At 48.4% G+C, this 15,951-nt stretch overlaps 4 protein-coding genes across 4 annotated transcripts; 1 reads left to right on the top strand and 3 right to left on the bottom strand.

Annotated features, from left to right (window-relative positions):
• Positions 1 to 66: 66 nt before the first annotated feature.
• On the bottom strand, positions 67 to 1,408 carry JR316_0011006 (uncharacterized protein; the record flags this gene model as incomplete). Its single annotated transcript, XM_047896670.1, has 3 exons — positions 67 to 297; positions 379 to 533; positions 592 to 1,408. The coding sequence occupies 3 exons, from the start codon at positions 1,406 to 1,408 to the stop codon at positions 67 to 69; spliced, it is 1,203 nt and encodes a 400-aa protein (XP_047744715.1).
• A 1,127-nt stretch (positions 1,409 to 2,535) lies between these two features.
• On the top strand, positions 2,536 to 6,190 carry JR316_0011005 (Lon protease-like protein 2, peroxisomal; the record flags this gene model as incomplete). The annotated part of the gene is made up of 10 exons (XM_047896669.1): positions 2,536 to 3,130; positions 3,435 to 3,871; positions 3,938 to 4,359; positions 4,413 to 4,619; positions 4,678 to 4,774; positions 4,839 to 4,956; positions 5,016 to 5,515; positions 5,580 to 5,756; positions 5,810 to 5,875; positions 5,936 to 6,190. The coding sequence occupies 10 exons, from the start codon at positions 2,536 to 2,538 to the stop codon at positions 6,188 to 6,190; spliced, it is 2,874 nt and encodes a 957-aa protein (XP_047744714.1).
• Positions 6,191 to 6,536: 346 nt separating this feature from the next.
• Positions 6,537 to 9,554, bottom strand: JR316_0011004 (Hypoxia up-regulated protein 1; the record flags this gene model as incomplete). Its single annotated transcript, XM_047896668.1, has 7 exons — positions 6,537 to 7,059; positions 7,125 to 7,376; positions 7,438 to 7,699; positions 7,754 to 8,229; positions 8,290 to 8,372; positions 8,427 to 9,260; positions 9,318 to 9,554. 7 exons carry the CDS (start codon positions 9,552 to 9,554, stop codon positions 6,537 to 6,539), a joined length of 2,667 nt encoding a protein of 888 aa, XP_047744713.1.
• A 406-nt stretch (positions 9,555 to 9,960) lies between these two features.
• Positions 9,961 to 14,622, bottom strand: JR316_0011003 (uncharacterized protein; the record flags this gene model as incomplete). The annotated part of the gene is made up of 15 exons (XM_047896667.1): positions 9,961 to 10,117; positions 10,175 to 10,363; positions 10,415 to 10,527; positions 10,583 to 11,014; positions 11,076 to 11,371; positions 11,433 to 11,904; positions 11,963 to 12,103; positions 12,161 to 12,178; positions 12,238 to 12,334; positions 12,385 to 12,576; positions 12,624 to 12,979; positions 13,037 to 13,741; positions 13,789 to 13,809; positions 13,859 to 14,360; positions 14,411 to 14,622. 15 exons carry the CDS (start codon positions 14,620 to 14,622, stop codon positions 9,961 to 9,963), a joined length of 3,903 nt encoding a protein of 1,300 aa, XP_047744712.1.
• Between the last annotated feature and the right edge of the window lie 1,329 nt (positions 14,623 to 15,951).

Raw genomic sequence — 15,951 nt, 5'->3', positions numbered from 1 at the left:
CAAAGGTTGTAGTGTCTATGAGCGAAACGGGGGGGAAAGTGATAAAGGGGTGAATGTCCTATGATGTCATGGTGCTACTTCGGTGTATCTCAACAGTGCGTCATTTTGTAAAGCAGTCATAAAGTTCTCGCGGTAAGGGCGGGTCGTGACGGTGTTGAAGTTGAGATTGAAGGATTTGATTTCGGCTAGATTTGGGGCGAAGAATGCGTTGACCAGATCTTTCCATGGATATGCAAAGCAAAAGTTTGCTGGAAGTGATATATCTGAAAGCAGGATCGGAGTCGCATCGATACTGATCTCGGAAAGGGCATTCGAAGGTGAAGATGGGAGTGTTTAGAGACAGGATATTATCCATGGAATGCGACAAATGTAGCATACTGCTGGTGATTGGTGGAAGTCTCCCTCGATGTATGTGCTGAATGTTAATTTTCGAAGCTTCGGGAGATGGCTCAAATCCATGACTGGAAAATCTTGATCATAACTGAATTCGAAGGTGAGGTCGGGGCCAAATAACGGGGTGGTAATGGGAGTGACTACATACATAGGCTGTATAATGAGGCTCCATCTGGGTAAAAAAGAGAAGAAACCCACCTGCTAATCTGTCAACTTGAATACCAAGTATCTCTAATGATTGCGCGCAAGCGTTTATGATAAGAGCATATTGGCTCATACCCTCGAACTTCTTGAGAGAGAAGTTGAACTCCACTAAATGATTCAAGACAAAGGCAGCCCTCAGTACGTGACAGTCGATGGTCAAAGTTTCCAGGAGGCTCAACGATTGCAAATCTAGAGGTCTCCGAGAACGAGAGGTACTTGGGGTATGAGTCCCTCCTTCACGAGCATCAAGCATGAGCATACTAGATGAATGCGAGAAGTGCTTGATCGACGGAGAACACAAGATGCTCCTCAGAGGAAATCCAAAAATACCCCCAATACCAAACGTGTGGAGAAGAGGCGATTGAACAGCAGTCTGTAGCGAGTTCCTCAGTTGTTGTGGAAGGTCGCCCCAATTTATGGTCGGCTGGCCATATATCAAAATCTCTTTCAGTTGTTGGAGACGAGGAAGAAGCCCCTGCAAGATTGTGTCTTCCATGACCCAACTATTCACATGGAATTGGAGCCAGTCTTTCGATATGTCGATCGTGAGGCTTCGCACATATTCGGTGATTATGGGACGGGATTCGATGATAGAGTGAAGGGTTTGGGCAGTGAGGTATTCCGACGTGTCGTCAGCGTCAGGGACGAAGTCACTGCTCCTGAGAAGGACGCAGCGAAAGAGATGAGGGAGAGATAACTCGAAGAAAACCCGATTAACGAGGGAGGCTATCTTGAGATTGGGTGTATCACAGAACTGGAGAATCATTCCGAAGAGTTCATATGGGAGCTGACAGTGTTGTTTCATCGCCATGGCCATTGACATTAGCTCGCTGCTCAATGGGAAGTTGAAGAAGAGATTTACGACGTGATCGACGTGAGGACCAAGCCCTATGAGACGGGTGTCTCTGAATGTCTGAGGTATTCGTTAAGGTTCACGCAACTAGTTCAGGAGCTTGAAGATCACTGTGGCAACACGCAAGTGACATTTAATTGTGAAGTTGGTGTCAGCCGCAATTTTGCCTTGAGGGTAGTTGTGGCACAATCTACCAGGCTGTTGGCTGCCCGTTTGGCCAGAGATTAGATATGCTAGTACACAGTTAATGTTTCGGAAAGATCGGCGAGTCTCAATCTGATATGCACTGTCAGCGCCTTCCAAGATAATTGACATTTCGTAAACCAATTGAGTACCTACAGATTGACGTCTTCAGTGGCAATTAGTCCATTCAATATTTTTCCACACTCTGGAGTGGGAGACTCGAGCGAACGATTGGTTTGTTGTAACGTGGATACATAGCAATTATTAGTTAGAATTGGTGACATTAATTTCAGAACTCATCCATTCCATTAATCTTGTATTCACCGAGTGCCGTCATCCTCTGACCGTAGAATTTGTGTTTATATGACAAGTCAGTGAGCCCTCGGCCATAGGTGTTCACACCGACAAAGCAAACAAGAATAGATGCGCAACCGGGCGATTCAAAGCTCAATGGATCCCCTATGATGCCCGCGCTGGCTTCAGTAAGTCTTTTCCACGTCAGTGCGAGAATAAGAAGACCTACCTCTGAAACGCCCTGAAATTAACGTAAAGCAATCACTGACAACCAGCTCGGATCCTCATTAGCGATTGACTCGTATTGACAAGAGAGAAATTCATTTTCTTGACTGTTCCGAGCCCAGGGGGACCAGTCAGAAGACACAGGGCGCTCCAATTGCTGTCATCAGCAAACAGCAAGCGGAGGTAGAGAGGAAGTACGCCAAGGATAGCATCGGCTGTACGGAGTCACTTTAATTGCCGGAGGGACACAGCGGGGCATATCACGTGGACGGAATACGTTGTCCTAGCAGGACCGTGGCCGCGCTTGTTATATCTCCTTCTCTGTTTCTTTCTTCTACCTGCTCCATTTCTCAGTTTCTCTTCACTTACTTTGTATTTCCATAATGGCCACCTCCAAACTACCAATTCTAGGGCTACCACACCCACTTATTCTTCTACCAGCGTCGCGTTTCACAATGCCAGTCTCGAAAGAGATAGGGGAGACGCTGCTGTCCCTCATCGAAGAATCCGACGCCCTGCCTATCATTGCTGCGATCCCAATCACAAGTCCCTCAACTGCGCCCAGCACCGACCCCCCGCTGGCAGAGTGGGGCACGGCTGCTCGCGTGCTCCGGCTCGTTAAGCCACCAGCTCGGAATCCTCGGCAACCGTATCTTGTGTCGCTGCATGGCCTCACACGAGTCAGGCTGATCAACATGTCCCAGAAGAAATTGACAGGCGATGATTTACTGCGTATGCCCACACACGATGTGGAATACCCCCCTACGGAGAAGATCCCAACACCAGAGGCTGTGGAGAAGTTCAAGCAGAGTGCTCTGCGACTGCTCGATAGACTGGCGAAGGATTCCGTACAGCAGTCGAGAAAGGAGGGCTACAACAAAATCGCGAGCATGTTGGACGATATCGCAGATGCAAAGACACCATGGATGGCGGATGTGCTAATCGGGAGCGTAAATGGTGAATACAGCGATAAACTTGGTGAGTTTCCTTCCATTCTTCATTTTTAGCTTTTGCTTTTGGCTCTCCATTTCCAATTCCCCATGTGCATAGGCATTGAAAGACATGCCCATTTTTCATCATGAGTGTAATATGAGATTATGAATGCGGTTCGATTCCATTTTTTCCCATTCGTTGGAGGGATATTGAACCCCATTTTCTCTGACCCCGGCGAAGATATATTCGTCTGACTTCGCGATGTTTTCCGAATGTTTTTCTTGCGAGACATGGGTGATACCGAGTTATTTTTAGATTTGGCTTACTTAATTTGCAATATACTTTGCAGCCATCCTCGGGACTCCCGACGCAGAAGCTCGATTGGCACTCGCCACAGAAATATTCCTCAAACAGGCATCCATATCCGAAGTCACCAAGAAGATTGCCACCGCCGTCGATGAAAGTTTGTCGAAGCAGCAAAAAGAGTTTTTCCTGCGTCAGCAGTTGGCGGCTATTCAGCGGGAATTGCATGTGCTTCAGAGGTCGAATGGTTCTTCAACGGGTCCGTCCCCTCCGAATACACCCGCTTCTAGTGATGCTGGAGCTGGTGGATCGAGCGAATTGGACGACGACGAACAACATGAAGCTGATGATATGGCGGATTTGAAGCGGAAAATTGAGGCGATGGAACCTGGGTCCGAGGAGCGCAAGATGGGTGTCCGCGAATGGAGAAGGTTGAAAAGAATACCTGCGGGAAGCGTCGAGAATGGGGTTATTCGGTCTTATGTGAGCGTTAAAATGCATTTTGAATGTCGATCAGAAATAGTTGACGAATATCCTTCTTTCCCAAAGCTTGAATGGCTTACCGCAGTCCCATGGCCGAATTCTTCAGTCACACCATCAAACGATACCAATTCTTCATCTTCTCCCGAATCTCAGGTGCAACCACAGCTGAAGGACAAGTCATTCCTGACTTTGGCCCGTAAACAATTGGACGCCGACCACTTTGGGCTAGAAAAGATCAAGAAACGGCTCATTGAATATTTGGCCGTGGTCAGACTGAAGGAACTGAACGCTGAAAAAGAAGCTGCTGAAGAACAGAAATTGGTTCAGGCGACTATCTCACAGGAGGAGGAAGCTAAAACTAAATCGGAGACCAGCAAAGATGTTGTGGTATACGACAAAGATGCAGCCCAGCAGAAGCAGGAAAAGCCTCCTGTCGTCGCCACGAAACCGAAAGCAAATAAGAAGAGCGTTAAAGGGCCCATTCTTCTGTACGTTCTCGTTACTTTGGTCACTATTTTTTTGTTTATTTTTCCATCCTTAGTTTTGTCGGGCCTCCTGGTACAGGAAAAACTTCGTTAGGACAATCCGTCGCCAAAGCTCTGAATAGGCCATTCCAGCGTATCTCACTTGGAGGCGTCAGAGATGAAGCTGAAATTAGAGGTCATCGCCGAACATATGTTGCCAGCGGTCCCGGATTGATCGTTCAAGCTCTGAGAAAGGCAGGACGAAGTGATCCTGTGGTACTTTTGTGAGTGATATTTCGGCCTTCCTACGCCTGTCTAGCTTAACAAAGTTTAATATGTCAGAGATGAGATTGACAAGATCGGACAAAGCAATTTCCACGGTGACCCCGGTGCTGCTTTATTGGAAGTCCTAGATCCTGAGCAGAACCATACTTTCAATGTCGGTTTTCTTTCAAGATGCCTATTTTGCTTTTTTCCTGACCACAATGTCAATTGTTTCATAGGATCATTATATTAATGTTCCGATCGACCTTAGCCAGGTGTTATTCATCTGTACGGCCAATTCTCTCGAAACAATCTCGGCACCACTTTTGGACCGTTGTGAAATCATTCAACTGAGTGGTATGTCTTCAGATTTTATGACAATCTATAGATGGAACTTGAAGTCATGGCTTGGTAAGGTTACACGTATGACGAGAAAATCCACATCGCCCGACGGTTCCTCCTCCCCAAGCAGCTGAAAGCCAATGGGCTCGATGAATCACATATAACAATCACCGAGCCAGCTCTCCTGCACATCGCTACGCGTTATACACGCGAGGCTGGTGTGCGCAGCTTGGAGCGCGCGATTGGAAGTGTCGTCCGGTACAAAGCTGTGGAATGGGCCGAGTACTTGGACTCCCTTCCTCAGAAAGAAGAGGAGCCCCAGCTTGCTAGTGCAGACGGTGCAGTTGTCGTCGCGTCTCCACCGAAAGTGTATGATAAGGTTGTTGAAGAGCACCAATTGGAGAAGATTCTCGGGATTGCGAGGTGGGATGGCGAAGAGAGGGAGAGAGAGGAGAGGAGGGGTGTTGTTTATGGTTTGGTCGTGATGGGCCAGGGAGAGGGAGGCATTTTGCCTGTGGAAACTATCGCTCTTCCTGGCACCGGAAGACTCAAGTTGACCGGTAGCCTGGGTGATGTATGTGAACTCCTGTTTTTAGTGCTGTCTTCCGGTCACTTATCTGTAACTTATTGGAATCTAGGTGATCAAAGAGAGCGGAGAACTCGCTCTTAGCTGGGTAAAGACTTACTCCTATGATCTCCGAATCACCAATACAAGATCGGAAGATCCATTGAAAGTTCCCGAGCCCATCGACATCCATCTTCACCTTCCAGCCGGAGCGACGAAGAAGGATGGGCCCAGCGCCGGAGTGGCCATGGTTTGTCTGCCCTCCTTTCGTATCTATCACCTTTATTGACACATTTTCTCCAGACGTGCGCATTTGTGTCTCTATTGACAGGGGCTTGTGTGCCCACGAACATTGCTATGACTGGAGAGGTAATCCCATTTTTGCTCAGAGAATTGAATGTTTTCTGATTTGCCGGTTTCTTTACACAGATCACTCTTAGAGGTCGCGTCACACCAGTCGGCGGCATCAAAGAGAAAGTGTTGGGTGCCCACCGGGCACAAATCACCAAAGTCATCCTTCCATGGGCTAATCGCAAGGACGTCGAACACGATGTTGCTCCGGAGATACGCAATGAGATGGAGTTTGTCTTCGTCCGGACAGTTCGCGAGGCCTTGGAGGCTGCTTTCGGGAAGGGCGTTTTGGGATGGAGACGGGATACCGTCCTGCTCGAAAGTCGCCTCTAGGACCAAACAAAACCGATTCAAGTATAAATGTGGCTTAATAAACGTACGTGAAAAAGTTGAAATAAATTCATTAAATACGCACTCTGTTTTTTTCTTTTCTTTTTTTTCTTTCTCCCCAATGTTCTGTACAATCATTTATTCAATCACTGCATTCTTTGTTGTATTACCCACCCCTTTCTGTACATCTGTCATCTCCCCTATTAGATTCAGGGAATTCTTTTTTATACCTACAAATTGTCATTACAAGTCGTGCGTCATCTACATTTCCCAAAAAATGGATAAATTAATGCATTGCGTTTCCTTTAACAATAAATGGGATAGCTAATAATGACCACTATGCCTTTCATTAAAGCTCATCATGAGGTCTGTCATCCTCCTGCAATGGAACCTGATCCTCCTCGCCTGCACCCTCATTAAACGGCGCCTCCTCGCCATTTTCTTCCTCACCCGCAGCACCATCCGTTTCGACGGGCGTCTCAGCCGACGTCGTCGCAGTCGGTTTGGGCTTCTTCTTGATAACTTTTGGAACCTTACGCTTCCACAGCTTTTGCAAGTGCGTCTCCAGAACCTTGGCGCGCGCCTTCATCTCCGTCGTCTCAATCACCGGGTCCTCATTGGACTTGACCGACTTTTGCTTCTCGACCCACTCGCTCAGCCAGGCCTCATGCTCACGCAGCGTCTTCTCGAGGCCGTCGAGCTCGTCTTTGGTCCATTTGGAGGGAAGGTCGGCGGCGAGCTCTGCTGTGAGGTTGGCCCGTGCCTCTTGGAGGAACAGACGCGTGCTCCAGTTCCACATCTGGGAGTTGTTGAGTGCCTGGGGGAAGGCTTCGATCTCCTGGTATCGGTGGATGATAGGCTTCTCTAGGGTTCTATACACAAAAACGCCTATCAGAACTGCACTCTACCAATTAAAGAAAAGGTAGCAAGGACATACTCAAGAGCAATCCTCTTATCCAAAAACTGTGAAGTCTCGGCGAGATCACCTCGGTCAAACAGCCACGCGAAGCTCTCGTCGAGTTTCTCAGAGATGGCCTGCCTCTCGCTACTCTGCGAGCACTTCTTGAATGGGGTGTCGGCGCTCTCGTCGTTCAGGAGGTCGCGCAGTCTATAGAGATAGCTCTCGAACGTGTTCCTGGCCTCTTCGCGGCGGCTCTTGGCCGACTCTTCGAGGTCGATAGCACGTAGTCTGCGGCACAGAAAAAAGTAAGTAGTGCAAAATGAGTGATACTGGGCAAGCAGTAATGTACCTTCCGCGCGCCTTTTTCTTTTCGTCTACGGTCATGGGTGGTATCGTCGTAAATCTAACTGAAATAGTTAAGGGAATAGTGTTTTCTACAGGGACGGCAGGTTTCTTGTCCTTTTCGGCAGCTGCTGACGATGAAGGAGTCTCTGCAGCCGCAGAAGACGACGGAGAGGCAGTGTCAGAGTCGCGAGGGGGAACATTTTCAGCAGATTGTGTAGCCTCATCGCTCGAGGAGCTCCCTCCTCCGAAGAGTCCTTTTAGTTTACCTAGTTAAATATAAATTGAATGCAATAGGATCACGAAGTAGATAGACAGCTTACCAGTAAGACTCTCGTCCTTGATCTCTCCGAATGCAATTGCGTCGGTAACAGAAACAAATCCAGATTCAGAGAGAGTAAGTGTGGCTTTAACCACAGGATCGGTGGCTCCCCGCTCAGTCAAATTAGCGATGGCTTCTGTAACATTTCCAAGGTCAACCTCCAACATGCGCGTGGGGAAGCCAGGGGCAACGGGGTTCTTGTAATCCAAGAAGAGCGAGAAGTCCTCCTTTCTTTTGAAAGTGAGCACCTTCTTCGTGCCAACCTTTGAGCCAGCGGGGAAGATCAGGGTGGTGATGCTACGTGGGCGTGTGTTTGATGACGTCGGAGCGGCGAAATACGAGACTTGGACATCGTGCACGCCAATGTCGCTGACTTTGATGTTCTTTGTCTTGAATTGCCTGGAAAGACTGGCACCGTGAAGGGCAGCGCCAAGAACAGCGGCTTCGTCGGTATTAACGTTGGTGGCAATCTTGTCCCTGAAATAAATAAAAAAATAATAAGAAAATTGATAGGAGGTTTAAAACATTTTTACGCACTCTCCAACAGCAGCTTTGAGAGCAGCTTGAATCATGGGCGTCCTCGTCGATCCTCCCATCAAAATGACGGAAGTTATGTTGTCCTGTATACAAATTTAAAATAAGTATATAAAAAGATATTTTTGACAAACGCCTACCAGAGTCAAACCAGCGTTCTTCAAAGCGCTCTCAATGGGCTTGGCGAACTCTCCCTTGAGATCTTCACAAGCAGCCTCGAACTGTGCACGGGTGACTTTGGTTTTGAAATCGATATCCCAGGCCAAGCTTTCGATGTTCGAAATGACCTCGGTATTGGCGCTCAGTATAGCTTTTACTCGCTGAGCTTCTTTCCAAAGCTTGGCCATGCCACGTTTGTCCTCTCGAATATTCCTTCTGTGTTTGGTGTTGAAGGCCTCGATGAGAATCTCACGCATGCGCCTGTCGAGTTCAATTCCTCCAAGGTCGCGGTCATACCCAACTCCCGCAACAGCGATGTGCGTTCCGGAAGCACCAGTCTTCGGGTCGGATGCTGTGGTGAACGAGGCTACTGTGGCCCTGATCCCTGAAGCGCCGGCGTCGTAGATGATGTGGTACTCGGGTGTGGAGAATGTCCGCGTCATCGCATAGTTCACAGCAACCGCTGTGCCGTCGTTGATGAGGGCAAGCGTTCTGAGGCCAGAAATCTCAATAGCGTCTGCGATGGCGTCACGTTCGAATTGAGAGAAATAAGGGGGCACGGTGACGATGACGTCGGAGACCTTTTCGTTGGCGACAAGCTCGGCGAGGTGCTTGATGTACGCAAACTCCATCGCGACGAGCTCTTCGACGGCCCATTCTGTGCCATCGGATTGGACGAGAGAGACGGTCTTGCGGTCGGACTCGACGACGTCGGAAGTGGAGACCTTGCCATAGTACGAAACGACAGGGGCGTCAAACGGCGACGCTTGAAGCAGTTTCAACGACGAAAAGGTGTCCGATGGGAATCTGGAAGCCTATGGAGCTGATCAGCATTGACTTGTATCTTCTAGAGTATAGCTCAAAAAGCGCACTAGGTTGAAAGCGTCCTGTCCAAACAGCCTGTCGCCCTTCTTCCACGCAACTACAGAGCTAATCTTCCTCTTAGAATCCTTGTTCAATATCACGTCGAAGGGAACACCGGGTTTCATTAGAGACGCCTTGATAAAGTCATTGCCGTAGTCGATCGCGAGGACAGACGCCAGGGAGTACTGGGGAAGATATGTTAAGAGGGAGAGAGAAACGAGACTCCATAGAGTCAATAGCCGCATTTTTGGATATTATAATGTGGGTGGTAGTAAAAGTTAGATCTAGACGGGCATCGAGAATGGGGAACGGGGAAGAGATTCAAATTCTACAAAGTCCAACAGCCGTCGTGGCAGAGACACGTCAATTGCTGCAATTTACATCATGTGACTCATTCCTCCGAGGCCTCTCCATTATTGGGTGAGCTGGCAGTCGCTTAATCATCAATCATTAGAAAAAAACCAAGATTATAGGGCAGCAATAGAAGTGAATGGTATCAAGAAAGCGAATAGAAGGGGGCGAATGTATGCAAAAAATAGAAAGGAAAGAGTCTTGTCCAACAAATGTACCGAGAGTCAAGTCATCCACTAACGACTCCATGAATAGAAAAAGTCACATCCATACGTGTACGCACACAACATATCCGGAAAATCATGGCACAGGGAGCGGAGGGACCGCAGGGATCTGCTCACGATTGTGTTGACGTTTCGCCTTTCGCGCCTCTGCTTCCTTGGCGCGTTGTTCTTGCTCCGCCTGCATGGTCTGCATGATTTGCAACTGTTGCGCTATAAATTCTTGGGTCCTTGGTCTAAGGCCACAACACATCAACGCGTCTCCAAGGGTAAGAAGAAAGATAGGGGCTCACCGCATCCGCAGGATCCGCATGATGATTTGTTCACTAGCCGTCTCTGTCTCCTGTTTCTTTTCCTTCTTCCTCTCCTTGATGGTGCCCAGATTCCGCTGGCTGTACACACTCTTGGCACGTTTCTTGATTGAAGGCGCAGAGCGCAGACTTTGCTGCATCATGCGCACACACTCCTCCATCAACGCATCGCTGAGGCCACCTGTGAGTTGTAATAGAGCAGATAGAATAAAAAAGACTTACGTATGCCAGTCGTAGTAGAGCCGTATTGAAAGAACATCTCTGTGCTTCTGACTGTTCAACACTTCCTGAGAGACCGGGCCTTCTCCATTTGCGTAGAAATAGTCCCTCAAGAACTTTGGAACACAAATTTAGAGAGACAAGCCATTCATATACCAGATAAAAACACACCTTCAGCCATCTAAACACAATATCCACTTCCTTGTCACTCAACGGCTTCATCTCACTAGCAATATCGCTCAATGGCGGGATCAACAACCCTTCAATCACCGTCAAAATCTCCTTCCACACCCTCGTCATAACCATCTCCTTCGCATTATCGCTCAGGTACGTGTTCAGGGTTTGCAGGTTCGCATCAAAGTAGTCGAACAGAGGCAAAATAGCCTGCTCGATCTCGACATCCGTCAGCTCTTCCGGTCGTACGCGCGGTTTCTCTGCAGAGGGTAGAGGTATCTGTGGCTCGGAAGACGTCGCTCCTAGCGCGGACCGGTACAGAGCGGTTACATTTCCTAGTGCTTTGTTGTAGTCCAGTCCGGCGTCGCGCGACTTGAGCAGCGTCTTCAACACATTTCGCGACAAACACTGCTGGATGAAAGGCGACATCTGTATCAAAAAAAGATGAACAATGCTCGAAGAAAAAAAATCGAAGAATATAAAAACAAACTTTATCGATGAAAATCCTCAGCATGTCTGCTTCTGCCCGCTTCAAACTCCTGAACGCTCGGCCAAAGTAGAACTGGATGTCATCTTTCTCGCCTTCCATACTCACTCGGACCAGAATTCGCCCTTGAGTATCTAGGTCCATCCATAATTCATGTGCAAGGAAATCGCTGAACCGACGTGGGTCGAGACACAGATATGCGCGGCCCACGATGTCATGCTTGCCAACGAGTGCTCGGTCCCGCACAGACACCATCAGCCAAAGCGGCTTTTCGACTGAAAGATCAAATGTCTCATCCCCTGTCCACGACATCGTTGATGTCAGATACATACAAAGAACAGAAATTTTGAAAGGACGTACACCTGGGGTTGAGCGACTCATATATCGTCCTCGTCTTCGCCAGCCTCGTCCCAGCCTCGTCGCTCAACGTCACAAATGTATCCAACTTCGAGCTCGGCGAGCTGTCCAGCGGCACCAGGCCCTCCGCAATGACAATCTTCACCGAGAACAAGAACGTATCCCGCTCCTTCTTATCCGGCACAGGGGGCGCCGCCGTCCGCAGCATCTCCGCGATCTCGTCTGCCTTCATCTGGTTGTACATGTTGTCGAGCAGCTTGCGTGCCGCCTCGACGTTGTTAAGTTTGACGCATGATTCGGGACGGAAGTTGAACGGCTCGACGCGCTTCTCGCCTGTCACTGCGAGTTGCTTCGCCTTTTCGAGCCATGCGGAGGACTTTTGGGGTTGTATGTATTCGGAGGGACGGGGGAACATCTCGTTTAGGAAAAGCGTCTCGATGGAGCGACAGTATTGGTCAATGGCTTTAGATATCGTCTGAGAGTATTGCAATTATGAACAACTTTCGAAGCTGGAAGAAACGGATCAAGTGTACCTTTGATAGACTCGTGAAAAAGCGACCTTCTTGGTATTCGTCTGCCCATTCCAATTCTTGAAGGAAATTAATAGGACTCCGCAAAGAGTCAAACAAGTCCACGATCGAGGAACTGTGTCCTTCCACGCTTTCTGCTTCGAACTTGGGGGACGATAATTAACACAATGACTATTGGAGGCCATGGCATGTAAAACTCACTTTATCATGAGAGATAGCCTGGTGTCGAACAAAGGTCAGTCATTCGTGGAATTTAGAACACATAGCACACAGCATACCGCTTCTACCCACTGCTTCGTCTTGTTATCCGTATTAGTAAGCCATGTACGAACATAAGGCTCAAAGAACACTGCGATCTGGAAATCAAAAGGACCTCTGTCCAAACATCAATAAGGAACTATGTGGATAAAAAAAGATTTATATACTCAGGCACGAACGCGCGATACATCCCCATCAGCATTGTTGTCCGTCTATAAAGCGCAAAGATATCTTGAATTGGCACATCTGGCGTAGGACCATTCATCGAGCTCTCGAAAAGCCTTTTCTGAGACGCCTGCAATTCTCCAATCAACTTCGGTACGACCATCTCAACAAACAGCGACACGATGTCAATCTTCCTATAGTAACGTCAGCATCAAGGCTGCAGAAGTACACGATCACGTACCCCAGCAAAGGCTCAGGGAATTTTTTATCCAGCCCTTTGGCCCCTTTCTCGATCTCGTCTGTCATTAGCAGAAGCGGGAGCGCGCGATTCACGCCTGGAGCGCTCTGCTTTTCGTGTATAACGATGTCGAACCATTCTGCCGACACCTGCCGTATCCGTTGCTTCACGTCCTGCATGCGCGCCTCAATGTCAATGTCGAAGCGGGATAACAAGCTGGATTCGCGGATATGGTTGAGGACTGCAAGGTAAGGTTCTAATTCTGAAACCTTGAGGTTAGGAATTGCATCCATGGAGTGATAGAGGGAGGAAAGGAAGACGTTGAAAAGGGATGCATATGTGTTTGCGAGATAATCGATCTGAATAAAATGTCAGTCATTTACGGCTGGTAGGTAGTGACTTCGAAGGAGACATACATCCTGGACAGGCCATAGCTCCAGCTCGGTTTCGTGTATCACTCTGGTCACGTTCTGCAGGGCCTCTGGGATGCATTCCATTGGGACATCATTCCGCTCATAAAACTGTTTGACAAGGTCCAAGAAACAAGCTGCGCGATACGAGTGGCCTATCCGCCACCTTAGTGCACACTCATTGATTAGCTCAATATGTGCAGGCGATAAAATTCCCAATGAAACTTCATCATTGTCATCTACCTCGGGGGAGAGCATGACCTCCAGATCCGCGATAAGGCAGAATTCCACCAGACGCTTGTAGAATTTTTTGGGATTGGGCGGGATGAAAGTGAAGTGGTGTCCAATGGGTAGATCGTCATCTTCAGGAATGCTATCCTCATGTATTGATCCACCTCCATTCGAAGAGAGATTGAAGTCTGCGCTGAACATGGACCTCCTGCTGCTGATAGATGGATGTCGGGTGGCGGTTGGTGATTCGATTTGGGAGTACAGTGAGCCAGGACGTCCAGTGCTGGTTGTCTGAATTGCAGGGAGAATGTCGGATGGGGTAGATTTGGCGAGCTCAGGGTTGAACTGCACCATGATCACCATGAGTTGCTGGAGGTGCGTCGTCTCCAGGGTGCGCCAGTGATGCCACGCTGCATCGCTGTCAAAGTCTTCGCGTCGACCTGGGAATGGTGCTCCTGCAGCGATGTTTTTGAGGCATGTCTTCAAAAAATGAGTCCGTGATCATACATGCGAGCAAGTCTGAGTACCTTCAAGTCCGTCATAGCAGCCTGTGGTAAAATGTTAGTACCATGCCTATGCTCCGAGATGTGGACGCACCTTTTCCGATACAATCGACCCACGTATCTTGTCCACCTCTTCTTGGACAGCTGACTCCGGAAGCTTAAACAAGTCGGTTACAACTTTGACCAAATGCATGTCGCCGACACTTGCACTGAGACTTGGAATCGGTTCCCGGTCTCCCCTCGTTGAAGCCGAGTCGTATCCCGAGTCACTTTGGGAGTATCCTTGTTGTAAAGTTGGTGCCAATTTCGCCGTGTATGCATCGAGGCGTGATAGGAGCTCGGGGGAGACATGATTCACACTGCGCAAACATTCCCTCAGAAGCTTGATGAAATGGGCAATCTGGTTGTTCAGCTCAGGTTTCCATCCGTCGCCTGCGAGCGTAGGTTCCTTCTTGAGCACCGAAGTTGCATGGGTTGCAAACATGAGAATGAGCTCTTCGATCTTGCGATTCTCCTTCATCTGTCGCTTGAAACTTTCGACCTTGAACTGTCCCCAAAACTTGGCCATAGTACGTCGCACGAGCTGATCCGAATACCTAAAAAAGAGGAATGAGTAGAGGATATATGGTTAGAATAATGCACGCACGCAGCCAACTTGCCCATGGCTATATCCTGCAACTTCTGTTCCAGAATCTTGAGCATCTTCTCCGGGAACTTGACACTCTTTGAGCTGCCAATGTCTCTGAACATGTCTCCAATAGAAAAATTCGAGAGTGCTGAGAGCCTGGACGAATGTTCGCGATCCCGGGCATCGTTTGTAGTTGAGTTTTTTGGTGATTCGTTCACCTTTGGGACCATAAGATAGGCCAAAAGTCTAGTGCATCATCGATATCAATCTGTCGGTCGTGGTGAAGGCAGAAGACTCACGCTACGCGTAGAACATAGCTGCGTAGTAGAAGTGAATTAAATTTCTCCATCAAACAAAGAGTATAAAACACACTCGAATAAATCATCGTCTGTTACCCGATACTTGGACAACCGACTCTCGTGGGCAAAACTGTCATAGCTCCGCCGTGACATCAGTAAGTATAGTCGTTGAACTCTCTGCTAGAGGTCGTAAAGGGTCCTAATAGTCGTAAATCGCAGATCAGACAATCCCAGAAGGTGGGTAGCAATATGGCTGTAAAGGTCAGGGGACAAGTCGCCGATGATGCCAAAAGCGCAGTGTTATCACTGTGACAATCAACACCAAACACCGCTTTGCTCCTGAACCAGAACGATGACAGTCTCCGTTGCCTGAATGACGACCAGATATTTAGAGACGTCCTGGTCGTATCACTGGTCTTAAAACCAATCTGGTTGCAACTCTCTCACCTTATTTTCTTTGACTGCGTCATCAAAGCCGTACACGATGCATAATCAAAAGCCGCTGCCCCCGCGTCAGCATCCACACAAACTGTCAGGCTTGACTCTCTGATTCTACGATACGCCAGGTTTTGAGATGGCCTCACTCGTCAACATCTTCACAGATATCACCCAATTTTATCTTTCACTTTCTTGCGGTTGAGGAGTATGTTCTTCGTGACATCGACGATGTGGCCCAAGCCATCAGACCCGGAATCTTTTTTTGCCAGTCGAGGCGCGCCTCGATATTGCAGGATATGTGGGAAACCTCTGGACTGTCTCTACTCCCAGAGATCACTATGACTGATGGGCTACAGGCGATACTACGATACAAGAGCTTCTACCTCAGTTGGGAGAAATCACTGCGTTCGCAATCGCTGGAATTGGTAGCGTCCTGACGTCTTTCCTTTTCAATCTCTAAGGGACGCGTTCCAATCTCCTCTGTTAACTGGATTTCCTCTTGGGGCTAGACTGAATCTTGACTGCCCGTACCTCTCGTACACATCTATTTTGCTTTGGCAACGAGCTTGCAACGAGCAATTGAAGTTCGACCTCAGCATCAATGACGTCACTATTCAGCGTCTCAGGCTTTCCAGGGCCAACAGCAGTTCAGGACATTCTGTGCGTGGCGGAATCTGGCAAGGCTTCGCGATACTGAACATTTGAACATCGGAATGTTCATAAAATGGTATTTCCGGTAGCTTTTTTGATTGACATATGTCCCGACCTCGATAACACGACAGAAACGAATGAATTGACTCTATGACACGAACCAGACACAAA

The sequence above is a fragment of the Psilocybe cubensis genome, chromosome 10 (assembly GCF_017499595.1).
Source record: "Psilocybe cubensis strain MGC-MH-2018 chromosome 10, whole genome shotgun sequence".
In the NCBI taxonomy this organism is placed as follows: Eukaryota; Fungi; Basidiomycota; class Agaricomycetes; order Agaricales; family Agrocybaceae; genus Psilocybe; species Psilocybe cubensis.
The sequence above is the reverse complement of the archived record's forward strand: the minus strand, read 5'-3'. Positions and strand labels throughout refer to the sequence as shown.